This window comes from Synchiropus splendidus, chromosome 12 (assembly GCF_027744825.2).
Source record: "Synchiropus splendidus isolate RoL2022-P1 chromosome 12, RoL_Sspl_1.0, whole genome shotgun sequence".
NCBI classification, from domain to species: Eukaryota; Metazoa; Chordata; class Actinopteri; order Syngnathiformes; family Callionymidae; genus Synchiropus; species Synchiropus splendidus.
In genome coordinates, this window is record NC_071345.1 from 2,851,505 (window position 1) to 2,879,210 (window position 27,706).

The following is a 27,706-nucleotide window of genomic DNA, read 5'->3' on the forward strand; positions in this document are numbered from 1 at the left end:
GCTGCCTAAAATTTGCATAGAAGTTCTGCTTCGTTCCGCTGATGTTTGAGTTGCTGTCATCAAATGTTGCAGAAATGCAGTGCTAGCTGGGGTAAATTCCCCTCATGACTCATGGTCATGAGGGTTTGCCCTACCGACAACACAACATTACTTTGGTAGACACTGTTTATTCTGGTGTTAGCTTAGCTGCTAACCAACGCTCATTGACGGGTGTGTTTGACTTTCAAAAAAAGGTTATCGCTACAATGTGTTTGCTGGAACTGTAATTGTCGGCGACCAGTGAAATTGTGTTGAATTTTCTTGTGTGCGAACACGACTCGCACCCACTATAATAGCTGAGGTGAATTTTTGACCGTCAAATTATAACAAATATTATAATTTGTAATATGACTTATATTAGCTGTTCATCTGCCAGAGCTCATATTTTTGTGCCCATCTTTAATACGACACCTCTTCTTGGTGTTTTTCTGAGCTGAAACGTGCGTCTCTAAAATACAATGTTACAAGTCAATAAAAAGTCTTTTCCATTACAATTGGAACATGTGAAGACCAGCGCCATGTTCACGTTCAGTTTGGAAACTATAATAATAGAATTTCAGCGCCAAAAAAGGTCATTTTTTTCAGGACCATTCTGGTCATTTGTTTCTTGAATTTCATCCTTAACTGGGCACTGACCACTGCAGAGAAGAAAGGGGCTCCTAATACACCTTTAAAAGCAGGCGCAGATTCAACTGAGGTTCTTCAAGATCAGGTGGTGGAGGGGGCGGAGCCTAAATTTGAACCCTAATCTCCCTTCAGTTCAGAGGGAATTATTCGAGATGCTCCCCCGCTAGCTGAAGCGTCATATTGCCGCACTTGGAGCAGAAATCCCGGAGCCGCCTGGAGTTGGAGCTCGGTGCGGTGTGAGCATGTCCACCGTGGAGCAGCCATTTACACGGAAACGCACGCGTGTTTGGAGAAAAGGTCAATGTTCATGCGAACTCCGCATATGAGCTCACGGAGAGCGAGGGGGGGGTCGCTCTCCACTGCACTTAAAATATTGAATTTTAGCATGTGTGCATGAGCGATTAGCCCTAAGCTTCGTCCCGGGACACTGTTGGGATCAGTCCATCTGCACCCACTTAGAGCTGGGCAGCGTACGAGCGCACATGCGGAAGAAGTTTGTATTAATTATATTAAAACAAGAGGCTTAAACGATTTAGTCTGGCATGATACGGTGCATGAGGATGCGAGAGGCCGGAGAGGGCCACAGTCAAAGTGAAGCGTCAGCCTCTTCACCGTCGTCTTGGGGACGATGTCACCTCCTCATTCTCTGGTTTTGATGCTGCGTGATATTCAGCGTTTTTTGGAGGGATCATGGAAAAGTCATGTGGTTTTATTTTTTTTTTTAATGTAGCATACGCCCACTAACTAAGTTAGACTTGCCTACAATTTCTTTATCATAAATCACCCTTGTTTTTACTTTTTTTTCTTTTGTTATCTTATGTGGAAATGTATCACCAGATCTTTTAATAGTATGCCACTTAATTTACTATTTATTCATGTGTTTATTTGTGTATGACTTGGACTGAAATCAATTTTAACTTTTTATTTTTTATGGAGGTTTATATTGCCAGGACTGTTTTTCAGACATTATTTATCAATTCAAGTATTTGTATTTGTGTACTTTTATTTTATGTATCTCCTTTTAGAATGTACTGTATATATTTAAATTTTTTTGTCCTTGTTAATATGTACTTATTTCTAGACAAAATTCTCCCCTGACAACATCTTAAATCATGAAATTTCATTGAATTAGATTTTTTAAATAAAACAAACACTATTGTTCCATTGTATAATAATATAAATAAGTTTTAGTTTTTATTATATAGTTCTTGATGAATTTTTGTCAAATGTAGGTTGATATAAATATGAACTAATTCATTCATAATAACAATTCCTGAATAATGATTTTTACTTGATTAGCATTTAACAATAACAATAATGAATTATATTAATAATAAATCCCCTTAAATATAAACAAGGTCCTTTTGGTGCTTGGCTAAATTATTTTGCTCATTATTTATCTTAAAACATAACTACAGTCAACTTTTTTTTTTTTTTAATCACTTCTTCATTGGCTTTATTTCCATTTTGACTGCTTCTTGTACCCGACTGTAGTTTGGCTCTCTAGCGCCCCCATGGTGCCACTCCTGGGGAGTCCTCTCCCCTGGTTTGCTGGTCATGACTGTGTCTGACTCCGGCTGTGTGTGTGCTGGTGTGGAGGAAGTGGACCGGTGCTATTCTCAAGGTGACACCCGTGTGTGTGTGTGTGTGTGTGTGTGTGTGTGTGTGTGTGTGTGTGTGTGTGTGTGTGTGTGTGTGTGTGTGTGTGTGTGTGTGTGTGTGTGTGTGTGTGTGTGTGTGTGTGTGTGTGTGTGTGTGTGTGTGTGTGTGTGTGTGTGTGTGTGTGTGTGTGTGTGTGTGTGATGTGAGAGTGCAGAACACTGGACCTCCCACCCCCGCGCTGCAATGAAAAGATCACCATAATCTGATCTGTCTAATTGAATTGCTGCTGCCCACTCATCTTTTTTAAACCGTCACAACAGGAACATGCGTTTGTCATGTCAAGGTACAACGTGTGGCCCGTGCTTGCACTGCAGCGATGGTGTGTGAGCGACAGGGTGATGTGCTGAATGGCCCAGATGGATGGGATTTGATGTAGTACTCTGGTCTTTATGGAAGGGCGGGGCGCCACATGCTGTCATGCAGGACACTGTGTGTGCGTGCGTGCGTGCGTGCGTGTGAGAGTGATGTGGCTCAGACCCCGCGCACGCGCCCGTGGTCAGCGCTCACGGTCTCGACCCGAGGACCTGCGTGCTGTCTGCGTCTCCGGGTGAAAGGTCAGATGGACGTGGGGAGGAAGAATGATGGGCGCCTGTCCCTGTTCCGTGGTGACACGCGCTCTCTGGAGCCTCATCGCTGCTCCGCTCTGTGCAGCAGACAAGTATGACATCACGGACGCTCTCGGAATGTAAATACAACGTGGTCGCTTGAGCTTCTGCCCTCTGTCGTGAAGAGCCGACCCCTCTGCTTCTGGTGTCGTTCACTGAGACGTGACCAGATCGTCTGGCCTCGGTTTCAAGTCAAGATTTCCCACTGGAGCGTAGAAAAATGCAGTCAGACATACGGGAATTCAATACATAGATTTTTTCTATTCCATCAAAAATATTGCCCAGAATATGAAGATACACTACTTCTACTAGAAGATTCTCTTATCTGACCACCGTGAAGTGAAAATACAACAGTAATACCTGTAGAAATATCTCCCATACTTTTCTGAATAACGCTTTATCTTTTTGATCAAAGGGCCAAGTATTATTCGTATTATTTTGTCAAGTTTTATTTCTCCTCCTCCTTGTTTTTGTTCAGTTGAAATCATGAAACTTTGTTGGTTTGTGCGGGTGCCATCGCCTCACACACAATATTGAACAGTAATATGAAACATCTCAATGAAATGGGTCGGTACCTCATAATTTATTCATTTTTATAGTTTTTTGGGATCTATTGCAAGACAATGTTAATATATTTTTCCCCTCTGAAATGTGAATAAAAAGGTTTAAAATTATCCATAGAGACAATATAATAAATAAAATTTAAATAACGTGTAGAACTAAAAATGTAAATATTTTTAAAAAAACAGTTGCAAGAGTGACTCCTTTCTTTATTTATCTTGACCTTTCCTTGATAATGCATTGAAAATATTGCGTAGGAAAATGACGGCTTTCTTTGACCTTCTGTTACATCAGTGTACAGCAAAACCCTCAGATCAGCAGAACACGCCTGACCCGTACCAACACGACATCGCTTCGAAATGACCTCGTGAGAAGCGAAGACAGAGCAGCAGAAGTTGGTAGATGAGATGACACGACTCGGCCATAAATGGTCGTCGTGGAAACCTTTTACCGACTGTAGGTGGACATTGGTCTGGCTGGTGCGTCCTGGTCAGACGTTGCGCTGAAGCCTTCACTTTCAATGGGAACGTGCGACTTCTCGATCCCTGCTGCTGTGAGACCGAGGCTTCTTTATCTGCAGCTCTTCAGGCGGCTTGTTTTTACAGTTGGCAGCGTCTCACTGACTGTCACTGTGTGGGCTTCTGTGGAGGGACGGCGTTTTGGGACGCTGGCGTTGATCAGCCATTTTAATTGACGGGAGTTATTCAAATCTTCAGCAAACATCTGCTGGTTTGGTGAAATGGGATTTTAATGGAGCTCAAATCTTGGGATTGATTGATTTATTTGAGTTATCAGAGTGGAGGTGAAGCAGAGAGTGACCACACCAGAGTAGCAGCCCTGGACATGTGGAGAGGAGACGGCGACGGGTGAAGAATGTTGGGGGCATCGGTGAGAACAGGAAGAGGACTGGCGTGACATCACTTCCTGTTTTACTGGACTCATTCAGAGAGCTCCCTGACCTTTGGATATTTTGAACCCATCAATCCGGTGATGCCATTTTGCCTCCATCCTCCTGAAACAAACATATTATTTCCCATATTTCTTCAATAGTATCGAGGAAATGTGTCCAGACTGCTCCATAGTTCAAGTCGACTGTTCAGAGACATGAGACACAGCAGACAGTCGGCTCAATAAGTTCATCATAAAACAGTTTGAGGAGAGACTGTAGTGTCCAACACATGGAATAGAATGAACATGTATTCATTTCATCACTTTTTTTGGCCCACGTCGCCCCTCCCTACTCCTCATGCATGTTCTTGACAGCATGAATATATGTCAATGTGTTTCCCGACTTGGCCAGCAGGCGGTTTATCTCAGCCCAAAATCCAGTGTCACACATGTCTGGACCGACCAGGAAGTTTTATTTGCAGGCTCCAGTGGAGCTTGAGCTCTCTTGGTTCTGGATCAGTGAAGAGACAGTTGTTAGCATTTCAAAGAAGCTTGTGTTGCCCGGGCCAAGAAGCAGAGACTGTCTGGATTCCTTTCTCACTGATGACCTCTGAGCTCCAGGGGCGTGAAGGCGCTGGAAGACCCTTTTGAAAATGGCTGTCACGCAAGCGTCATGTGTTGGTGAGTGTGGAGGCGTCAGGTGGGACCACGGAGCCTCGGGAGTCAAGCCATTCTTTGAGTCATGCTCAGCTTTCTCTGACTGGCCGAGAGGGTTTTGGTTTGACGGCGAGGGCCTGGGCTTGTGCTGGGGTGAGTTATGATTTCTGAGGGAGTAAAGCCAGAGCACATGAGTGCGATGTGGAGAAGAATTCCTTACCGTGTGAATAAACACGTTTGCGTTCGTGCTGTGTGGAGCTGTTCAAGTGCTGACTCAGCTAAATGGTTCAGGATGATGTGGGCAGCATGGAGGTCACTGAGGTCAGGTTGTGAGTTGCCAGCCAAGCAGCCTGTGTGAAGTTTGTCTCTCCCTCTGGGCACTCCGCTTTCCTCCTACCACCCCACACAGAGATAAATAAATCACTCTCGTGGCTGTGCACATGTTTTACTCGTCTTGTGAGGACCAGGACCAAACACTGTTTTTGGTGGGTTAAAACGTGGTGATTATATTCAGGTCTCAGTTCGGTTCAGAGTCCTGGTTCAGCTGAGCCATGTGTTTTGGATGGGTTGGTTTAGGGGGGGAGGCTGGGGAAAGGGTGATGGCAGTGAGAGGCCCTCACAAATCTAGAGATGCAAGCCTGTAGATATGGACCGCAGACCTCACCCTGTCTAGCTGGGACGGACGGAGCCTGGAATGAGTGATGACGGTGAATGAAAGTAGAGTTACTGCAACTCTGACTTTCCATTCAGAAGTATGACTCTTGATCTCACTACGGTCTTATACTTTGGTTTCCCAACGACCGACTCCTAATTTAGATCTTCAGTTCCGTCATAGAACAGATTTGAAAGCAAACTGTTTCTACTTTTTGACTTTGACTTCTTTTCTTCTTTTCTTTAATGAATGTAGTCGGACTGTCGATAGAATAAAAAATATAAATGCGCTAAGCCTGAGTTAACTCGTGATTAATGACAACATAATCACACTTTTCAATCTGTTTATGAATGTAGCTCAAAGGAAGATTGACGCCACAGTGACCAATAATGTTTCCAGTGCTCTGCTGTTAGCATGTTGCTGAGCCTCTTCAGAATGTCAAGAATGTCCTGGATGGTATCTGTTGGGTTGTTGGAAGGAAACTAATGTTTGCACGAGGGAAACATTATCTTTATCTTCCTTTACATTTAGAACAGATACAAAATGTGTGATTAATATACCATTAAGCGTGAGATTAATAGAGATTAAGATTTTAATCTATTGACAGCTGTAGAATTTATCTTAAAAACCAAAGCCATTTCCTTGTTTAGTAACGCTAAAAGTTGGACTTCTGCCGCCATATACCAGCGTAATCTGGCGGCCAAGCTACGGTCAAGAATCGGGCGTCCATTTTTGTTCATGTTTTGCAGACGCCCAGACGCCCTCCTAGCTACACGCCTGGTGTTTAGTAATATAAATTAATCCTAGGATGAATTTGAAGTGCAATTGAACACGCTTGAAGTTCACCCAGTTTAGCTGTGACATTTCTGTCCTGCGACGCAGCTAAGGGTCCGCTCTGTCATCCAGGTGGGTCTGTCTTCATGTGTCTCATGTGTCATGAATGTGATGAATGCTCCTTGAAACGGAGTGGAGCTGTGTGTGAAAGCCAAACGCTCCCCGGGGACAAAGGTGTTTTTTGGTCAATATTCAGTTAGCGTGGCAGCTGAAGTGCTAATTGTGTGACGGCTGTTGGCTGTGCGAGTCTAAAAAAGGTCAGAAGTGAAAGAAGGAGGAGGAAGTTTGTGCTCATCCTGCAGCCTCAGTCCACCCTCGTGTTGTTCTGGGTTAAAATGTGCCTTGTGTTTGTGAGGGTTTTTTTTACGTAATGGAGTTTGGGACGGCGGTTTATGTCCTGGTTACAGGGGCTTAAGAGCCGTTATATGAAAATATGAGACGGCAACACTCCTCCCACTGCCCCCCACCCTCCAAAACATAATGGCTCAGCAGCTGCGGTTTGACGTGTTCTTGCAAATGAAAATGGCGCAATAGAAACTTTTAAGGGATTAAAAAAAAAAAAGCCACCTCATTCGGATTAATGACTGATCATGGTGATAGATGTTCAGCAGCTCCTCCCCGCCTCATCCGCCACCAGCGCCGGGAGTGACGCGTCTTTTCCCCCGCACAAGGCCTCGCAGGTGGAGTTCAACTTTCTTGTCTTGCCTTCCAGGTCACGGGATGACGGTGGGGAACCATCCGGACGTGGAACCCTGGGGACGACGGCTGATGGCCTTGGTGTCCGAGAACGAAACGGAGCCCAAGAACTGTTCTGAGCCAGGTGGGTGTGGAAAACACTGCTGACGTCACCGAGGAGACGAGGTGGGGCTTCTTAATCCTGCCGCTGCCTCGGCCGCCTCCATTCTCAGTGAGGGCAGTGGCCAGGTCCGTGTGGAGCCTTCTGCCTCTCAGCGTTCAGTGAGGACACGGTCACTCGAAGGAGTGTGACGGATGCTGCTGCATGTGATGGACGCAGCAAACAATGGAGGATGTTCAGCTGATGTAGCGCAACCCTTTTTACATAAAAGAAAAACAAGTATCTAGTAAAACTGACCCCAATGATGCACTAAAATCATACACACCTGTACAAATCATTTCAGGAGGAGGTTTGTCCTGGTTCACTGGCTTCTGTGTTGGAGTGGAGCAGTTTTCCCCCAAACTAACATCTTCTCTTTCATGAGATCAGTTGAAAAATTATTCTTTTTTTTTGTCTGACCATCAATTAATTTTTACTGATTATTATGATGGACATGCCACGAATGCTAAATGATAGCCTCCAGTTCATTTAAGGACTGATTTAGATTTTATATTTCATCTCTTTCAACTGGATAATTGTCTAATTTATTTATTCACCTATTTCTATTTCTTATCAATTTGATCATTTTTCTCACAGATTTATTATTATTATTATTATTATTATTATTGCCCTGACTGCCTGTTTTCCAAATGCTAGCCAATAGCTACCAATTGTAAAAAAATAAATGAATACAGCACCTTTCTGAACAGTGACAAAACAGAACATAAACAAGAATGTGCAGAAAGTGAAAGGAAAAATGGATTTTATTTCATTTGATTTTATTTGTTTTCTAGATGTTCTAATTATTACTCAGAAGCCTTCTACTTGTCACTCAAACTTGACTATATTATGTTTATGCCTGTGCTTTGTACTGACTGCTTTGGCTACAGTAAAGCTTTTATCTGCATGAATAAAAGTGTAGCGCGGCAAAAATATTGAATCATCAAACCAACCAACCAAACAAAAATATGAAGCAAAACGCCATCGCAAAATAAAAGAATATGCATGTCACGCAAAGTCAAATCGAGGATATTGGGGGGTTGTACCCAATACCCATTGCCTTCCCTTAGAATAACTGAATCATTTCCGTTTGTAGCCACCAATGCTCAGCAGTAGCTACAAACCTCCCTTAAATTTCTTAGTTAGTAGCACGACCCCCCCAAAAAAACACTGCAGAAATAGCTTGCTGCATCATGGCTGAAACAGAAGAAACTAGGAACGTCACCATCACCAAAAATGAAGCCAAAATAATGACTCAAATCATCAAAATGTTGTTGTATAAACATTTTGTTTTCTGTTTTCTGAGCTAATATATGAGGGGCAACAGTGCCATCTACACTATATTGACAGCACATCATGTCTTCTTAATGCCATGACATGTTGGAGGCTATAAAGCTCTGTGCTGCGGCTGTGTCTTCCCATCTGTAGCTTCTGTTTAACACAGTGGTCCACGCTGCTCTGCACTCACTGGACAACAACCAGTGGAGTGAAGTGAAGGATCCACTGAAGAGTGAGGAGCAGGGTTGTCACCTGACCTGCCTGTCTGTCTGTCTGCATTTAGTTCACAGACATAACTTGTGTGAAACAAACCAGCCGCCGTGATGGGGCTGAGGTCAACATCCTGTCGAAACTCGCCCGCTCACCTGTAACTGTTCTGCTCGCTGGCTCTCCCTGTTCCGAAAGCTTTGCGTGTGGTCGGGTTGGTTTTCATCCGCGGACGTGTGAATAGCAACCGCTGCCTGAGCTTAACCCTGGCAAGCATTTCCATTTAACATTTGGGGGAAGTTCAAGCGCAGCCCGAGGTGGCCCTGGATCTGCTCTGCTCGCTTCAGTGCTCGTGTTCCTCTTGGAGCGTTCCTCGGAGTGTGGATGTGACTCTCAATTGTCCGTGGGGCTGAGTGTTAGTGGCAGTGAACTACGAGCCTGTTGCGTCATGGGAAAACATTAAAAACATGATCTGAATCGCTACATACTTCAGCTCCGCTGCATCGCTTTTACTCTCCTGATCCAAAAAATTAAGAAACATAGAGGTCAGACGTGGAGGACCTGACTCCGCCTCTTCCCTAAACGCCGACGGATTCTTCCTCTGACCGGGGAAAGCGCGCAGGTTTGCGTGGCGCGGATGGTTTTCCAAACTCTTTGAGTGGGAGCCGCTCGCCGGAGCCTCTTTGACACTGATCAAATATGCATCAGGGAAGAAGAAATTCAAACTTGGGTTCTATTTATAGCTCATTCCTCTGCTCCAGTGCCTCAGCTGGCCTTGTAATGTGGACGGAGACTGAAGCCCCCCCCCGCCCCCCGTCCTGTGGACCCTCCAGTTCAGCGAGAGGAGAAGCGCTTCCCAGGAGCAGAACACTGAAAGAGAAATGACGTGAAATTGATTTGGTGTTGTCACACTCTGTTAGGACTTCTCCAGCTGAAACCATCCCGTCGGAATCCTTAAAGCTCCCACATTATGCTTCAGCGTTTACTGGCTTATGAGTGATCTTGTTCACTCCAAACTCATCTAAGCCATGTGAGGGATATTAAAAGATACAATGTGAGTTTGCTGTGAGACTCTCAGACTCCTAAAATAGCAGTCCTGTCTTCACACACGTGCTATCAGAGTCTCCTCCAGTCCAGGAGGTTCTTCTGACTCCTGAGTCTCTGACCCAGACATGGCGGTGACCCCGACTGTCTTCTCTTGTTTGACGTGCTCCGTCCTTCTTACTACAGCAGAATTCATTATCACAGCGCAGGAAAACAGTTGGACTTCTCTCGAGTGTCAAAGTGAATCTGAACTATTCAAAGTTTCCCTCGACACGTGTTGTTCGGGCAGCACAATGGTGCGTTGAGTCAGTCCTGGATGCTCTGAACAACTTGTCAAGTGGCATCACGGTCCAACTCTAACCCACACGGTGAGTCAGAGGAACACCTAATGAAGTCCTACGTCAGGCGCCGGCCGCGGCTTTCAATTCAAAAGATGAAATCTTTGAGCAGGAAAGACTACCGAGGACCGTTCTAGGCCTGCTGGCTGTTAGTCCATCCCGGGTGTTGGGCCGTTCTGGCTGTCGGCTGTCCTGCTTCCCATACCCGTGACCTCTGACCCGAGTCACGGCTGACGGCATGTATGAACAGCTTTCCACTCTCCAGTGCTGCGCTTGGTCAGTTGCTAGGTGGAGTCTGTCAAGGAAACCAACGCTGGAATTGACTTAAAAGTTAAAAATGTAATCTAGAGATGGACCGAAAATCATCTTTCAGTTTATTAAATCTCAGAAAAGTGACGAGGAGATCCACAACCCCCGGGGACACGGGGCGTATATCGCTCACTCAAGAACCGTCAGCTGTCGACCCTTGAAGCTGCGCAATTGAGACGCACTTGAGAATCCTGAAGAATCCAATTTTAAGGTCCAACTCAAGTGTCTCTAAAAGTGTCCCATGAGAGTGGCGAGTTGCAGGGGTCGGAGGGTCTTGTCGAGGTGTGTTCCTCCCCAGACGGCATTCAGCGTTTCAGGCAGGAGCCCCTTATTTTGTCTTGTCTTTGCTGCTTTCAAAGATTTCATTGGACCACTCTTCCCAGCATGGTTTCCCTTTCATCGTGTAAATCCAAAAGATTGACTCTTATCTACTGAATTTGACACCGCTTTGTAGCATTTAAAATGTCATTGCCGGCAATGAGCTGAATGGGACAGCAGGTGGCAGTCGTGCTGCGGAACTCGCTCGCACAACACGTATGGGAAGGTCAGGTTCTTGTCCCAATATGAATCATTTCCTGAAAAAGATTTTCATAGCAGATATCGACTGACAGTTGTAGCTTGCAGAACCATGTTTGCAAGCCTCACCTGATCCCGGGTTCATTACCAGCCCTTGAGCTTCGACTTCCTGATTTGATTTTAGTTTCCATCTCATTTGACTCAGAAAGTTGCTGAGTCAGCGTGGGAGCTCTGCGAATGTGGTGAGAGAGGTGGGTGTTGGAACCCAAAGGAGGCACGTGTCGTCATTTTAGACGTGAAATGGAGCCTTTTTCCTCGACTCCACTAGTGACCCAGTCGGACTCATATAGTTATTACTTCATTAATGGTCACAGCAGTGAGGGTCCCTCCGGGCTTGGTGTTGTAACCAGTTTCATTTCTGTAGAACCCAACAAAACCCACACAGTTTGCTCCGCGGACATTCAGGCAGGGCCCTTTTGAAACCAGCTCCAAATGACTAGATTATGTCCTGGGACTCTTCCTCCTAATCCTTGAGGATTACCTTTCCCCCTCTCAAATCTCTGCTGTGCCGGAAACGTGGGGAAAAAAAAGAAAACTCCATTAATTCTTAGAGGCACCAGAGGAAAATTCCTCATTTCTCACATCTCGGCTGGAGATCATATGACTCTTTTGTTCTTGGTCAAGCGCAGAGCTCCACGCTCGGAATCCCTCTCTGCTCCTGTCGGCTTCAGGAAGTCTCTTTCTGCTGGGACATATTGGCGTGAAATCCGCGTCGTGACGGTTTCGATTTCTGATGAGTTATTTACATTCAGCCTGCTGTTAACAGATGAGACTGGAAAGCGATTAAAACAGCACGGTTTCTAGTTGAACAAATCCAATTCGCTCAGACAAAGAGCGGCTTCACGGACACAAAATCTCATTTCACATCGGCTGGAAGAAAAGCGACCAACTGACCACCCGTGTTTAGAAACGGTGAGAGTCACAGACTTTGAAGGTAAAAAAAAAAAAAAAAAAACATCAAGTTGAAGGCAAAAAAATAACCATGGAAATATTAGAAATAATCGTGTCACATGTCATTCCAGAAATGTTTCTTGCATTCGAGATGTCAGTAAGTTACACTACATATCCTGAATTCAAACTCAAAGTTTTACATGATCACAGCAACAATATCACAGGGAAATGAAGGTATTTTGAAAGTCACTGTATTTCTAGAAGTGCTATTTGGTTGTGTAGTAACGGGGAAATATGTAAGTAATATATCTTGTTTTTCATTTTAAAGATTTATGATTTATCTTGTTCCGGTAGGATACAAAGTTTGGGAAAGTACCGGTGAAATGATTGAAGCAGTACCTGAAGTATTTCAGGTAGTGATAGGCTCGATGAGGCTTCATGAAACGGTGTCCATGTTTTCAGAGCCCACTAGAGGGCAGTCTGGGTTTAGAATTGATGTGAGGTTTCACTGCAATGGCTGTTCAATACGGCGGATAGGGCCCTCTAGTGGGCTCTGAACGTAAGGACACCGTTTCACGAAGCCTCATCAGCCCATCACAAACTTCAGTTCAGCGGAGAACGCTACCTCAGAAGTCACTTGGTCAAAGCATCATTGTTATTTGAAGCTCACCTTTTGCAACGTAGCACAGGAAAGGAACATTTTCACTGCACTGAAAAGCCTTGGCCTCTGCATAAAACGTGGCATGTGGCGGAAAAGTCACTTGAAGATGGTCAATATTTGGTGCCTTTGGAGTTGTGTACGCTCAGATTTGAGTTGGGAAACAAGTTTCTGGCCACTGCTACTGGCGGAGCAGTTTGTGACGATACCACACTTGAGATGAGTATTGAGGTACTAGCAGAATACCCACAGAAGTTGAGACAGGTTTTCATCTAGTGAAGAAAATGGAGCTGCGACTAGTATCCTATTTGGAGAAAGTGGTGATGTCGGTACAAGGGCTGCAGGACCGGTGCAGTATCAGGAGGTACCAGGTCAGGGACCATGGCGGGGCCCGGTACTCGGGGATTATTCCCAGGTCGGGACCAGTGCTCTGGGAGGCAGAACGCTTGGAGAAAATACTTCTCACCACCCCCTCTTGTGACCTTTAATCCAGCTTCTTGGTCCGTCAACGGTGGGCTTGTATAAATACATAGAACTCACATCCATCAATAACATAAGATGTGACATGCTATTCCCCACTGATCAATTTCCAGATCAATACCTTGGAGTCATTGTTGAATCAAGCGCCGGTGTCAAATTCAGCAGCGCTTTGCCTTGTTTTCATTCAGCGGGACCACATCCATTCATCTCCCACCGATGTTTGTTTGTATTGTGTGGACAAGAGTTTGGCTTGGAACCGTCCGGAGCGCTGGTGCCTGCCTCCGTCACTGCGCTGCATTCGTCTCTTATCAGCAGCTCGCAGCGTTGTTTGATTCCCTGAAGTTGATTTGCATCTGATGATCTCACGGCGATGACAGCGGCCGGCGCTCCTCCGGGGGACGCCGTGAACTGTGGCTTCAGCAGAAGCCGGATCGAATGCAAATGATGGTCGGCGGCTTCTTTGTCCGTGCGCTGTGTGCGCGCACGCATCATCAGAGAGTCTATTTAATTAGACCGCTGTTTGTGTCGATTACACTCCAGCCAGCTTTGGTTCGTCCTCATTATTTCTGTGATCGTCCGCGGAAGTCGCTCCGCGTCCACGGGGTGTTAATGATGTTTGCTCCGTCCCCAGACTGGCGTTTATTTCAAATCTGCTGCTGCCTGTTGATGATTCAAACGGGATGGATTTGTGCGTGGTGGCTCACCAGATGTGCTGAGATGGAGGTCCCTCAGATAACACAAGTCTGGTGGGTGCTCAGGGAACGGCTCCCACTTGCCCATGACTCTTGTTCGCTTTTACGGCAAATCTATCATTGATATTGTGGGTTTCAGCCGTTTTTGATCATTTCTGTCTCATCTTTACCACAGATCATAACGCTCACGGTTCCCATCGTAACATGGTTTGGAGATTGGATCATTTTTCTGATCAGCATTCATGATCTTGATCAGCATTCATGATCTTATGCTGAGCCACTGCTTCTGTAGAAGTCGGATTTTGTGTCTGTGAATCTCCTTTGTGTGCTGTAGCACTGGGTTCCTCCTGTAGCAAAGGCCTCCACCTGTAGCAATGAGCTTCTCCTGTAGCACTGGGCACCTCCTCTAGCACTGGGTTCCTCCTGTAGCATAAGTTTTTTTCCTATAGCAAAGGCCTCCTCCTGTAGCACTGGGCACCTCCTCTAGCACTGGGTTCCTCCTCTAGCACTGGGCACCTCCTCTAGCACTGGGTTCCTCCTCTAGCACTGGGTTCCTCCTGTAGCATAAGTTTTTTTCCTCTAGCAAAGGCCTCCTCCTGTAGCACTGGGCACCTCCTCCTCTAGCACTGGGTTCCTCCTGTAGCATAAGTTTTTTTCCTATAGCAAAGGCCTCCACCTGTAGCAATGAGCTTCTCCTATAGCAAAGGCCTCCTCCTGTAGCACTGGGCACCTCCTCTAGCACTGGGTTCCTCCTTTAACACTGGGTTCCTCCTCTAGCACTGGCCACCTCCTCTAGCACTGGGTTCCTCCTTTAACACTGGGTTCCTCCTCTAGCACTGGGTTCCTCCTTTAACACTGGGTTCCTCCTCTAGCACTGGGTTCCTCCTTTAACACTGGGTTCCTCCTCTAGCACTGGCCACCTCCTCTAGCACTGGGTTCCTCCTTTAACACTGGGTTCCTCCTCTAGCACTGGGTTCCTCCTTTAACACTGGGTTCCTCCTCTAGCACTGGCCACCTCCTCTAGCACTGGGTTCCTCCTTTAACACTGGGTTCCTCCTCTAGCACTGGGTTCCTCCTTTAACACTGGGTTCCTCCTTTAACACTGGGTTCCTCCTCTAGCACTGGGTTCCTCCTTTAACACTGGGTTCCTCCTCTAGCACTGGGTTCCTCCTCTAGCATAAGTTTTTTTCCTATAGCAAAGGCCTCCTCCTGTAGCACTGGGCTCCTCCTGAAGCATAGGTCTCTTCCTATAGCAAAGACATTTTCTCTAGCACTGGGCACCTCCTCTAGCACTGGACCCCTCCTGTAGTATAAGTCTTTTCCTATAGCAACGGCCTCTTCCTGTACCACTGGGCACCTCCTGAAGCATAGATCTCTTCCTATAGGAAAGGCATTTCCTATAACCCTGGGAGCATCCTGTAGCATAGAACTCTTCCTATAGCAAAGGCCTCCTCCTGTAGCACTGGGCTCCTCCTGTAGCACTGGGCACCTCCTCTAGCACTGGGATCCTCCTGTAGCATAAGTTTTTTTTTTCCTATAGCAAAGACCTCTCCCTAGAGCAATGGGCTCCTCCTATAACACCAGGCTCCTCCTGTAACACTGGACACCTCCTCTAGCTCTGGGCTCCTCCTGGATGCTGAGGCAAACCGTTCCTGATGCACTCTAGGTGAATCATGGGCGCTTCCCTGATAGGTTCTCCGAGTCCTCCAGTAGAGACCAGGAGATGTGGAAAGTGGAGAAAGCCTTTCTTCTCGCCTACATGAGCTCTTTACTTCTGCCTTCCAAAACCCCGGCGCACAATCAGCTTATGAACTTTATTTTCAAACTCATCTTGCATCAGTTGGAGACCTGTGCTTCAGTTCGCTGAGCCCACTTTATTTGGTGTCTCCTGCCCAGCAGAGACTTGGAGGCATCGCCGCATCACCTTTGTGAAGCGGTGAAATCTACCACTCGGGTTCAGTCCATGCTGAACCCACAGAAAGGTCTGAGTCAGGACCTGCCGCAGTGAGGGTTGAGTCATGACTCCCTTTAAGATGAGTCTCGAGACGCAACGTAACATTTTCATCAGGGTCTGTGGAGTCGCAGTCGCACTGCTGCAAAGCAACGTCTGAGAATGTTGTGTCACTGGCAGAGCGCTGAACAGATATGCGTTTCGGGACACAGTATTAGATAACTGGCTCATATATGCAACGCCCCCTCCGCCCCCACGAATCTGACTGATGACTGGACTCGTGCACTCTGCAGAGCATACAGAATGTGCGAGGGGGCGGAGGACTGTGGCTAATGCTCATGTAGGTGGAACAGAATCCTCTTCAACAACGCGGCCCCGAGTGCCACGTATTAAAAAGACGCCCACTCGCTGGGCACATTTGACCTTGAGCTACACAGGAGCCAGTTGGTGAACGACACCTTAAGACTGGTTACACAGTGGTGCTGGGGGATTTTCCCAAAGTTGTGGCAGTGCTGTCATGCGATTGGGCAGATGACAGATGGTGGACACCTTCCCCACAGCTGGGTGGTTAGAGCAATGACTCCGCTGATGCCTGTTGCTGTTAAAGGCCTGTTATTGTTTGTACACCATTACCATGTGGATTTTTGGTGCCAACTATAGTCTCTGGAGACTTTTGCAACATCTGGTGGTAATACCTGCTGACACAGCGATGTACTGCAGTACCACAAAATGAGGTTTCATGCAGACTGAGGCGATTACGTTCAGTGAAAAGAGTAGTTCCCCTCCGTGACAAGGGGTGGCGCCGTGAGCTCTTCAGTCCTCCCAGTTCTCCGAGCGTAGTGGAAGAGCAATGGAAACTGGCAGGTAGCGAGGAGCTGTTTCAGACTGTTCTATTGAGCTGTGTAGACCGCGATGGTACTGACTGACTAGTTTCACTTTCAAGTCCAGAATCAGCCAGCGATGGTTCAACGCTGTCACCATCATGGAGCTGCCATCATCGGCGCTTCCTTGGCCAAGACTGGAGATTGAATTCTGGAGATTGTGTTGACTATGGATCACAAGGATGATTGATGTGTCTGAAGTACAGAGACATTCTTTTGATCGCCGTGAGCTCAGACTCACTTAGCAGCCATGCTAACGCTTGCTAACGTGGTGGTCTTCTTGTGGGAACTTAATGACCAGAGTGAAGGAAGATGAAGACTTAAGATCAGGGTTGCTGCTAGTTCCAAACCACAGCTGATGTCAGGTTAGTCACGTGATCACCACAGACATGGGCTCAGACCGAGGAACGCACACTGCATCAAGTTACATTCTCGATCGTATAGAATGTCATTAGACCATGACAAAACCATAGTTTTGGTGTTTGTTCCACTCTTCCACTGTGCAGATGAAGCTCATGCATCACCGTGTCCAGCCATGGCCAATCTACATGCTAGCTTCATCGCGCTATTAACCATATTATCCAGGTCCCGTCGCCAGATTAAGCTGTTTACATGCAAGTCTGAACTTAGGGGGGGCTAAATAATTCAGGGAGCTATGATGTAAACGTGCTAAACGTTGAGCTACTACAGAAGTGTCACATGCTTGTACAGTCTACATGACTGAACATTACTTCTTTAACGCTGTGTCACACCAACACTGACGTCCCATTGGCTATTGTCAATATGCAACGCCTAAGATCGAACTGTGGCACCACCCGTAGACCACGGCCACCAACAAGGTGTTTGTCTCGGTACCTCCTCTCTTAACGTGTCTTTACAGCCTCACGTGATTGAAAACTTGGACGTCCACAGGATAGTGTGGTGGCTGTTGGCCCTTGGGTGTGTGGTGGCCCTATTGGAGCTGGTTTGATGGCTGTATTAGCCTGGTATCCAGGGCACCCGGGTGGTGATGGATGTCTATCGTGGAGAGCCGACCTCCTCCATTATTCTCGTTGCATCCACATGATGCATGGGGTTGGACCGTATTCAGAACCGGCTTCTGTATCGTCGCCTTGCAGCAGGAGCGAGAGCCTCGCTCCTTAATTTAAAAATGATCCGAGGTGGGCAAGAGAGAGGACTCATTCAGCACAAGGCAGAAGCGCTGGAATGGTTTTAAATCTCCGGCTCTCCAGAAACACCAGAAGGAAGCTTTTACAAAGGGGAATTACACAAGCGGGGATTATGCAGTTATGCATAATGGAAACTGACCTGGCTTCGCTGCCTGCCTGTGTGCCAACTGTAAAACAATGGAGAGAGGAGCGCAGGCACCTGCATTACACCTTCAGTGACTCGCACAAGCACAACACCGCTGACCCCTTTCTGTATTCATTTACCATCGCCACTCTGCTGTAGAGTCGTGGGCTTTAACGCGGATATCAGCCTGGGGTTGGAAGGCAACAGGGCGATGCGTGATCCACTTTTTGTGGCGTCCCTTCCTGCTCACCAGGGAGTTGTTTAGCCATTGCCATGCGGCACTGAAGGCAGCTTTATGTTGTTGAACCAGCGAGTTGGCTTCTGTCAACCATGCGTCCACACATGAGGTGAGCCACGCTCCGAGGAATCCGTGTGTACGTGTTCATGCAGGTTAAACGGCACATGTTTAAGTGGTTCCATGAGCATGTGAGAGCACTTCTACATGTGAGCATGCGAAAGTATTGACCCAACAAGAGGATAATGGTGTGTGAAAGGGGGGCCAACATGTGTGGGATATGTAAGCTTAAACTCCTTTTTCAGTTCGGTCCTCGTGGTGAAGGAACGGCTGAGCGAGTGCGTGGACTGATGCGGAATCCCTTCAGCTCTGTGCCGCTGTGTTCACTTCATGGCCAGGTCAACACCTTCAGCAGCACCTCACGCTTTGCTGAAACATCCTTTTTATTTTTTTATTGATTCTATATTGATTTAGATTTTTGCAATCATGAATAAAAACTAAAGACAAACAAAAGAAATGAAAGAATCCAAATATTTCCCTTTCCCACCCCAGCACATTAATGACTTGGTCGCAGAAAACAAAATAAAAGTACAACAAAAGCATTCACCTTCACAAACTGCAACAAAAAACTCCCTTTTGCCAAAAACGTCAAGGGCAAGGTTACATGTCAACTCTCTCATCCATTGACCAGATTTTTCCAGTTCAACATGTTTCGCCTGCAACATACAGAAAATGATCAATCTTTTTTTTCCTTGCATTAACTGAAATATTGGTAGGAAATCTCTGCAAAATACACAATTTTGCATCCAAATTGACCAAATAAAGTCAAGTATCTTGAGATCAAAATGGTATAATTTTACCTGTGTAATGTCAGTTCTGTGGAGCCATTTGTACTGCAACAGTTTGAACCGGAGATAAAATAAAAAAACGCATTTCTTCCCAATCCTGAACTGACGTTTCATGTTGAAGATCATTTCTCCAAGCCTGAAGGCATGAATGAGAATTCTCCTTTAAACCAGACAGTAATAAATTGTAGAATTAAAAAAAAAATACATTTTGGATGGTGAAGTTTTCAGTTGAGGAAACGGGTGGTTCCAGGTGAGAGCCGACTTGTGCCATGACAAAATTTCTCAGTTGAAGATATTTCAAGTGTTTCTTTGATATGTCAAATTTACCCAACACAATCCACCTTAAATACTGCAACAACTACACTGAATCCAAAAATGGCTGCCAACTTCGCTTGCCATTTCAATGTTTCGAGCCGATAAATCCTAGAAAGCTGTGGGCACTTTGTTTTCAATTGAGTTTGTTTCCGTTGTATTCACATTTGCTTGGCGCTGGATGAAGGGAATTGGGCTTATGCTTTGGCAAAAGGTGAAAGTGTTGGGCTCCAGACATGAAAAGGTGTTGGGCGTGAGGCTGACTTGTCGGTGGATTTACTGCCAGGAAAATATTTCAATAATGGCTGACGTTTGTGGAACGGCGGGCGCCGTGAGACCCTGCTGCAGAAAAAAAAATGGGTTGCTATCGGCTACAAATATGCGTCGTGAATTCCTGAAGACGGCGGTCTTGTCAACGTCAACAGATAATTAGAGGAAGCCTTGCATTCAGCTCCCTGGCTGCCGGGCGTTTGATTCCGCCACTGTCCGCGATAAAGGATCGGACTGGTTTGGCAGCAAGCTGCGCCTTTATGCAAGCGGCGGCACGTTCCTTGGGAGGACACTTGGTGGACTTGTAATTACTTCCCAGGTTTGATGTGGTGGGGGGGGGGTGCGGCAGATGAATAGAAAATGAGGGTTGCCAGTTATTTCTGGCCTCAGCAGCCACAGTCAGGTGTCCGAAGAGAGATTCCAAGCATCTATTTATAGATTCCCATCCAGGCTTTTGAAGGGGACTTTTATTCTTCCTCACCTCATCCTGCCACTGTTCCCGTCCAGACGTTATTCCCTCCCTCTCCCTCTCATTTCCCTCCAAAAATGTCGGCAGCCCGGTTAAAACACAAGATGGGATTATATCTTTTTTTTTTTTTTTTCTCCTTTTTCTTTCCCAAAGCTTTGTCCAGTGAAGGAGATTCTCTCGCAAAGCGGCTTGTTAGGATTTCGAATTTCCCTTTTAAATGCGAGCAGATCTCAAAAACATTTGGAGAAGTTGGGAGTGTATGTTGTTGTTCCTCTGCTTCTCTTGTGCTCAACCTATTTAGTGACATAAAGGTCAACAGAAATAGGTCCCACCCTTCAGCACATTAAGCAAATTTAGCTTTTCACTCTGGTCACACCGCCCTTCAGTTTAGACCAAGGGCGTCCAAAGGTTTTCAAAGTAGGCCACGTGTGGTGAGGTAAAAATACACAAGGGCACTGTGTACTACCTGGCGTCCTTTGAACCATGGAACAGTTTCCTCGCCAAAAACGTTGTGAAAGGTCCAGCTGCGGCTTGGGCGTTCTACTCACGACACCAGAGCGGGCCAGGGCAGGGGGCGCTCTATCGACCAATCCTGTGCAGTTTTGCATGTGGTTCCATATGCTGTGTGGATCAGAGATGGTCATAGTCTTCAGCCTTGTGGTCGAGGGCCATTTATGAAGCTAAATATCAAGTTAAATATCTCCTCTGTATCACACTAAATGAGTGAAGTAACATTTCACAAACATGATGTCAAGTGTATCGCTGTCCTGAGTCACAGCGCCTCCCCTTATATGTTCGAACCTCATGGGTTGTCTGACGTCCGTCCAACGCATCCCCTCTTTTTCCTCTCCACATATCCACACCATCTGGCCTCCCTAACTCTGGCTCTGAACTATTCGGAAGTTGTTGGAAAAAGCAACAAGAGGACCGTTCCAGGCAAAACCGCTCAGACTCTCCAGGCCAGATAAACAATGGGAAGACAGATGGGTGTAGATTTAATGGACCACTGAAGATACTGTGGCGAGGGAAAAAAAAGTTTTCCGACAGCCTTAAAACGCGACACAATCTCAGACATTACCGTGAAAATGTGTGGGGAAAACTTTTTTGTGCTTCATTATACATGTTTTTTGTATATTGTTTGCTAGAAATTTCAACATGTCCGTTCTCAACATGGTCGTAACAAATGGCAAAATTGAAATAAATCAAATCATGATTAATATTTAGTACATCTGCTGTCAGAACACAGTAGAATGCAAGGGGTGTGACGGTTTTTGCGGTACATTCTGGCAACACATCCTCTTTGACATGGGGATCGTGAACTTCCTCCTTGTAAGAGCCACACTTTTTTGCTCCCAACGTTCAGTGTTGAAGTGAGGATGGGTTGATACTGGTTCAGCTAAACCTGATGGGCATTCGCGAGTTCCACCCACATCTGTTGGACCTTTCCGCTCAGTGTAAAATTTGAAATCACAGCTGTGCAGTCAGGAACATATTAACATACACAGAAGCGTCTCAGTAATTACCCACAGGCCGGATGTAAATCTGAGTAAATGTAAGCAAAGTGGACCAGGCCACCGGGGACCGGCTCTCTCCTGTTGTCTTGACAGAACGGAGCCAGCGTGGCTCTCCTCTGGCTGTATGGATGAGGCGGCTCAGCCGAACTCCAGGCCTGCGGCTCCTCCAGCTGACGTTTCTGGGTTGGCCGCTCGGCTCCTGAGCGTGAGCCGGAGCCCAGCGAGAAACGCCTACTTAACGTTTAATGTTGAGGGTGGAACGCTTCCACTGATCTGGCTTCACGTGTGTCGCTGCCGTGCTTGTTGCTCCTGCTTCTATTTACGGCCTCATTTGAGATGCATCACCAGGGTAATGTGCACGCATTGTCCCGTCCTTGTCGAAACCCCAGTGCCGGCATGTTCGCGTCGCACAGCAACTTTGTAGCTCAACCTGGAGGTGACCGCGGCGTCCCGCTCGGCCCCGGACACCGCCGCCATCTAAACCCCTTTGTGTTGACCTATTTTTAAGCAGCTGAACACGTAACTCGAGCCTGTAAACGGTGATGCCGGGGGCCGCCGCCGGGGGTCGTGCGCTCTGAAAGGTCCCTCCCTGGAGTTTTCTGCTATTCAGACCTGGCGCCGGCGACTATTTCTGGTGATCGGTCTGCGTTTAACTTTCTGAATCCGGCTGGAGTTTGCGCTTTCAGCTTTTCAGCCGCCTCCGCCGTCGCCACTGACAGAGCCATCGATCGATCGCACCGCCGCCGCCGGCGACTCGCTCGCCACACAAACCTGTCAGAAGTGCAGTGAGCTGGAGCCGCCTGCCACAGTGGATGCTGCTGCGCCGTTTCAATGTCAGACAGATGTTCCTTCAGTTTCTAATTATAGATTACGGCTGGTAATCTGCATTACTCATATTTAATTTGTCATTATTACGGCCCCCTAATCTAATCTGTTACGTTTACGGTGGTGAAAGCAGCCCGAGCGCGGCTAATGCCAATTAGCGTCTCTCTATCCCGCGCTGACATCGGCCCCAAGTATCAAAGGCTCGGGCTTTTCCACAGATAGTCAAGTCTTCCGAGCAGATGAGCGGATCAGGAAGTGTAATCCTGCGCTCCTCTCCTGTGGAGGAATGTTGGGGGAAACGTGAGGCAGCTCTGGGACAGATGTGGTTCCGGGTCTCAGGTGGACGCCGCTCCACTTTGACTCTGACTCTTGAAGTCAACCACTGATGGATCTGAAAGTCTTTTATCTGTTTAGTGCGGCGGAAAACTCTGACTCATTTTCTCTCATGACTGTGTCCCGAGTCTTTCGAGTTTCAGTCGAATGCTGACGGGTTGAGATGAGGACCTTGTTTGTCTCTCCCCTCCCTTTTTGTCATGCCCATTCCTCTATTCCATTCTCTCCTCCATTCCTTTCTTTCGTTCATCCCTTAGTTTTCCTTCTTCCCCTTTGCCCTTTCTTTTCATTCCTCCATTCATTTCTACTTTTCAAGCCTCCTTCCCTTCTTTTTGTCCCCTCCCTTTTCTTCCATTCATCCCTTTTCTTGCTTGCCAAGATTTTTCTTACCTGTGCTTTTTTCTTACGTTCGCCCCTTCCTCGCCCTGCTATCTTTTTCTTTCTATTCTTTTCTTATTCCTTTCTTTCTTGTTTGCTTGAATTCCTTTATCTCTGTTCTCTTCCCTCCACTTTTTCTTTTATCCCCTTTTGTCACCCTCCTTTTTCTCTTTCACCTCTCCTTATTCCTTTCTTTCTAGCGTGTATCCTTCCCTTTCCCTCCCCGACTTTTTTATTCTTTTATCCCCTTTTGTCACCCTCCTTTTTCTCTTTCATCTCTCCTTATTCCTTTCTTTCTAGCGTGTATCCTTCCCTTTCTGTCCCCTACTTTTTTATTCTTTTATCCCCTTTTGTCACCCTCCTTTTTCTCTTTCATCTCTCCTTATTCCTTTCTTTCTAGCGTGTATCCTTCCCTTTCCCTCCCCTACTTTTTTATTCTTTTATCCCCTTTTGTCACCCTCCTTTTTCTCTTTCATCTCTCCTTATTCCTTTCTTTCTTGCGTGTATCCTTCCCTTTCTGTCCCCTACTTTTTTTATTCTCTCCCTACATTACTTACATGTTTTTCTTTGTTGGACCACCTTCTTTCACCTTCCATCCTTTTCTCTTCCGTCCCTCCATCTTTCTTCTGTCTTTCCTTCCGTATCTCTTTTTCTTTCATTTCCCCTTCCCTCCTTCCTGATCATGATACCGTGTTGGATTCTCCCCAATATAAGTGCTTCACTTGAATGCAACACGAGGCGTCATGTGACTCACTCGTGAAAGTCACTTTTGCATATGTTCCCTCGCTACACTCCTCGTCCTCGACATCCACAGTTGGACAGCGCATTAGCTTTGCTTGTGCGTCACAGTTAACACAGCCGGTCACACGCCGCTGAATGATGTAGGCTGAGCGGCGTCGCCGTGTCCTCACGGCAGCTAGTGTGGTGACCTGCTCCTGCTTCTGAGGTCCATGGTAGTTAGACGGGGACTTCCCCCTCGTTCTGCTTCATGCCTGTTTCATGTATTTGTACATGGAAAATCAAAGTACATCGCGTGCTAGTCACAGCACGGATAGCTACGCTAGCACTCAGGCTAAAGTAGCATTGCTGAAGATGGTGACTTCAAACTGTTGAGTGATTGTCATTAAAGCTACACTGAACACAACTGACCTTTTTCCATTTCAGGCTTCACAGAGACCAGGGGAGGTGAAGAAGAGAGTGCAGGCAGGGCGGAAGTGATGGGGGTGGTGGACAGTGAGAGGTGAAGGCCCTGAGGGACAGAAGTTTGGGGAGGAGAGATGAGGAAGTTGGATGAAGAGAAGCAGTGAGGTTCATGAGGGTGTGACTGAGGGTCGACCAGGGCAGATGCTCGGCGATGAAGTGACCAGAGCAGCAGGACGACTCCTTCTCTCATAGACACACGGACTTCCAGGCTGCAGCAATTACTTCAGGAGACATGTAAAACCTGATTTATGAAATAAACATTTCACATTTATATGAAACCACTTGGGACTGCACCGCCTCCGCCGCACAAATCCCACTGAAATATTCAGCAGAAGAGCACGTGCAATATGAATGGACACCTGTGTCGGACGGCGGAGCGCCTCCTCCGGGAGACGGTGGCCTCCTGTCTCCAGCCAGGTGACCCAGCGAGCGGCCCTGTTCCTGGAGGCCCCGGCCGTATGGTGGTTCTGCCGCCACACTGCGCTCCAGCTGGAGCCCTGGAAGACGGATGAGGAGTCCTCAGCATGGGAGCTGTTTCTGCTTGCCTGCTTTAATTCTCCATGACTGCAGGCTCTCAATATAGCTGCCTGCCTTTACATCAGCCCCGGTGCTCCGCGCGCGCCTTTGTTCCTCTCACAACAAGCCCCCTCCGAAGTCAGGCGGGTGGCGTGATGTCGAGTGCAAATGGTTTTCCACAAAAGTCATCCTGCTCTGGAAATTGGTTTGTACGGACACTTTCCACAAGTACTGTAAATCCCGATCAGAGTAGTACTTCTATCCAACTCTTCTCACTGCTGCTGACTCGCCCATTCGACACTCCTGATGTTTACTACTCTCAAACTACTTTGATCATTTTCCCCTAATACTCTCACTGCTGAATTACCGACTACTTCTTGTACAAAGTATATGCATGTAATACTGCAATATCAGTAACGCTAAAACTCCAGTCTCACCTACAGAATTTATCCTAGTACCTTTTACTACTTGCAGTCCAACTGAAGTCCTCTCTGCCGCCAATATTTACCACCATTAGTACTACTGTTGTCTTATTACTTCTACAACTGTAACTACTATATCGACTACTTTTACTGAGCAGTTTCTCCCTTTTCTGCCCCACATTTCTCCGCTCTTCTACTCTTCCCAATCTGACAGTTGAACTTCTGAGCATTCTGCTTCCGATATACTGCCTACTATAGGTACTTCTTAGCAAGGACAATTGAAACAAATATTGTTGCAACTGCTTCTTGTTTTACTGTTGATTTTCCACCTCGTGATTCTTATTGTAGTTGTACTTCCTCTGTTACTGTTTTCACCAGATTTCTTTCATCTATAGTTACTGCTCAAGTACTGCTGCTTTGGTGAGAACAAGTGCAGCTGATGCTCAGTTACTTCTCCTTTCACCGTTTGTGGTACTACAACTTCCTACCCTTCCTACGAGCTTGAACTTGCCGTAGGACACGGTAACAACATGCTCTGGCGACTTGGGTTCCTTGCTTCTTCTGCGACTGAGTAACACTACCTGTAGATCCAATAAAGCGATGCAGTCATACGAGGATTCAAACCTTGAAACGTCCCAGTGAAGTGGTGTTCATCTTGACTTTGTTTTCCCTTGAATCCAAGCTGTGGATTTGTTCCGCTCAGGATCATGGCTGAATTATTTCCAGTGGTTTCACTGTAGCAGCTGAACTTGCCATTTATAATGAGCAATTTGACTGGTAACCTGTGACCAGCGAGTTGACGCTGTGAATATTCAGCCTCTCAGCACCATGAATGAAGGTCCTGCTCTCCACTGTGACGTCTCCCTCAACCCTCTGTTCCCGGCTGAGCCAAGGGGGAGGCGTTGTGTGAGACGGACACCCGCCATCGTGAGGCCCCGCGCTCCTCTGGGGTGGGGTCGGGCACATGTATCTGGCTGTCACGCCGCTGATGTGTGGTGACCGTGACATTTCTTCTCTCCTCAGCAATACACGAGTTCCCCGATGACCTTTTCTCCAACAAGGAGCGCAAGAGTGGAGCCATTCTGCTGCACATCGTGGCCGTAAGTTGCTTCTCCTCCTCGCTTTCCTCCACAGACACAGACCTCTGGAGGTCATGACCCCTGCGGGGTGAGATGGCAGTGCAGTGCGCGAGAGTTTGGAGGCGCTGCAGAGATTCTTCAACTGCTGCTGCCGAGCTGAAGTGCACTCAAGTGAGCCAGTGGGCGCTGCGCACAACCACATTACATTTGAATATTTAACAGCTGTATTCTGTGTGGTGGCAGGATTTAAAGCTCATCATCTCCATCTCATGACATGGCAGTGAACTGACAGTAAAGTCTGATCCGACTGTCCGTAGATTGTTGATCATTTATCTGTTTATACATTTTAGAAACATACTTTATTATTATCTATGTATTATCTATTTATGGATAGCTACATATATTTAATGTATTTTGTCATATTTGTTTATATATTATGGGTATTTATTGGAGGGACAGCACATGTGCTCAGGTGTTTAGGAGACCAAGTCAGAAGAATGTACTATTATATATTATTATATATTATTATATATCATTGTCTTGTCTTGGATGGCTGGTGACTTTGATGTTTGCTGTGTGTCTTTCATGTCTAGTTAGCTGCTGTGACGCATTGAATCCCCCACTGTGGGACTAATAAAGGGCATCTGATCTGATCTAAAATGCATAGTAGGATTAAAAATGTATAATTTTTTTCCTGAGTGTGTGCTATCACCTGTTTCATTAATTAAACCGGGGGCCCAACTGAATCCCTCAAGGGCCGTGAAGGTGCAGGTTTTTGTTGTGACTGACCATGGACTGATTCAAGTCTTCAGACACCTGATGGGGTCGACTGTGTGGGCTGGACCCATAACCTGCACCCACACGGCCCTTTTCAGTCCAGAAACCATCTTTATTTTGCACATTTGAAACCCTTCACTTTCTACCAACATTCGACCATGAAGCCTCACTGGTTAAACTCTGCGTTCTTCATCGGTTGGAACCCAAACTTTTGAGGATGGGTGAGAGACGGATCACCATCCTCCCTCCTCCTCCTCCTCCTCCTTCAGCACTGCGACGATAATAATGTGTACTTACAATATCCTCATACAGAACGTGTAGAGTGGCGTGGGCCTATGTGCAGCAAACATCTGCCCGTGAGTTTGTTGCCTGCAGTGGAATCTAAAATTCAAACTGCTCTTAAATATTGCATCACCAGAGGTTAGCAACACGCTCAATTAGAACCCTGCAGAAGTGATGTCTGGATTCACACACGCTCACACTGGGAATGTGCTTCGGTCCATCTTCCAGAAGGTCTTTGTGTCTTGTGTGACGGTCAAGGATTTGCTCTTCAGGCTCGCAGGGTCC

At 46.6% G+C, this 27,706-nt stretch overlaps 1 protein-coding gene across 4 annotated transcripts in view; it reads left to right on the plus strand.

The window, feature by feature from the left end:
• slc24a4b (solute carrier family 24 member 4b) overlaps positions 1-27,706 on the plus strand; it is a 45,989-nt gene that overhangs the window by 3,504 nt on the left and 14,779 nt on the right. For 3 of the 4 annotated variants that reach the window (XM_053880359.1, XM_053880360.1, XM_053880361.1), the window contains exons 2-3: positions 7,238-7,345; positions 26,307-26,383. In XM_053880359.1, coding sequence (XP_053736334.1) covers positions 7,238-7,345; positions 26,307-26,383 — 185 coding nt within the window. The other variant, XM_053880362.1, reaches the window with a different exon arrangement.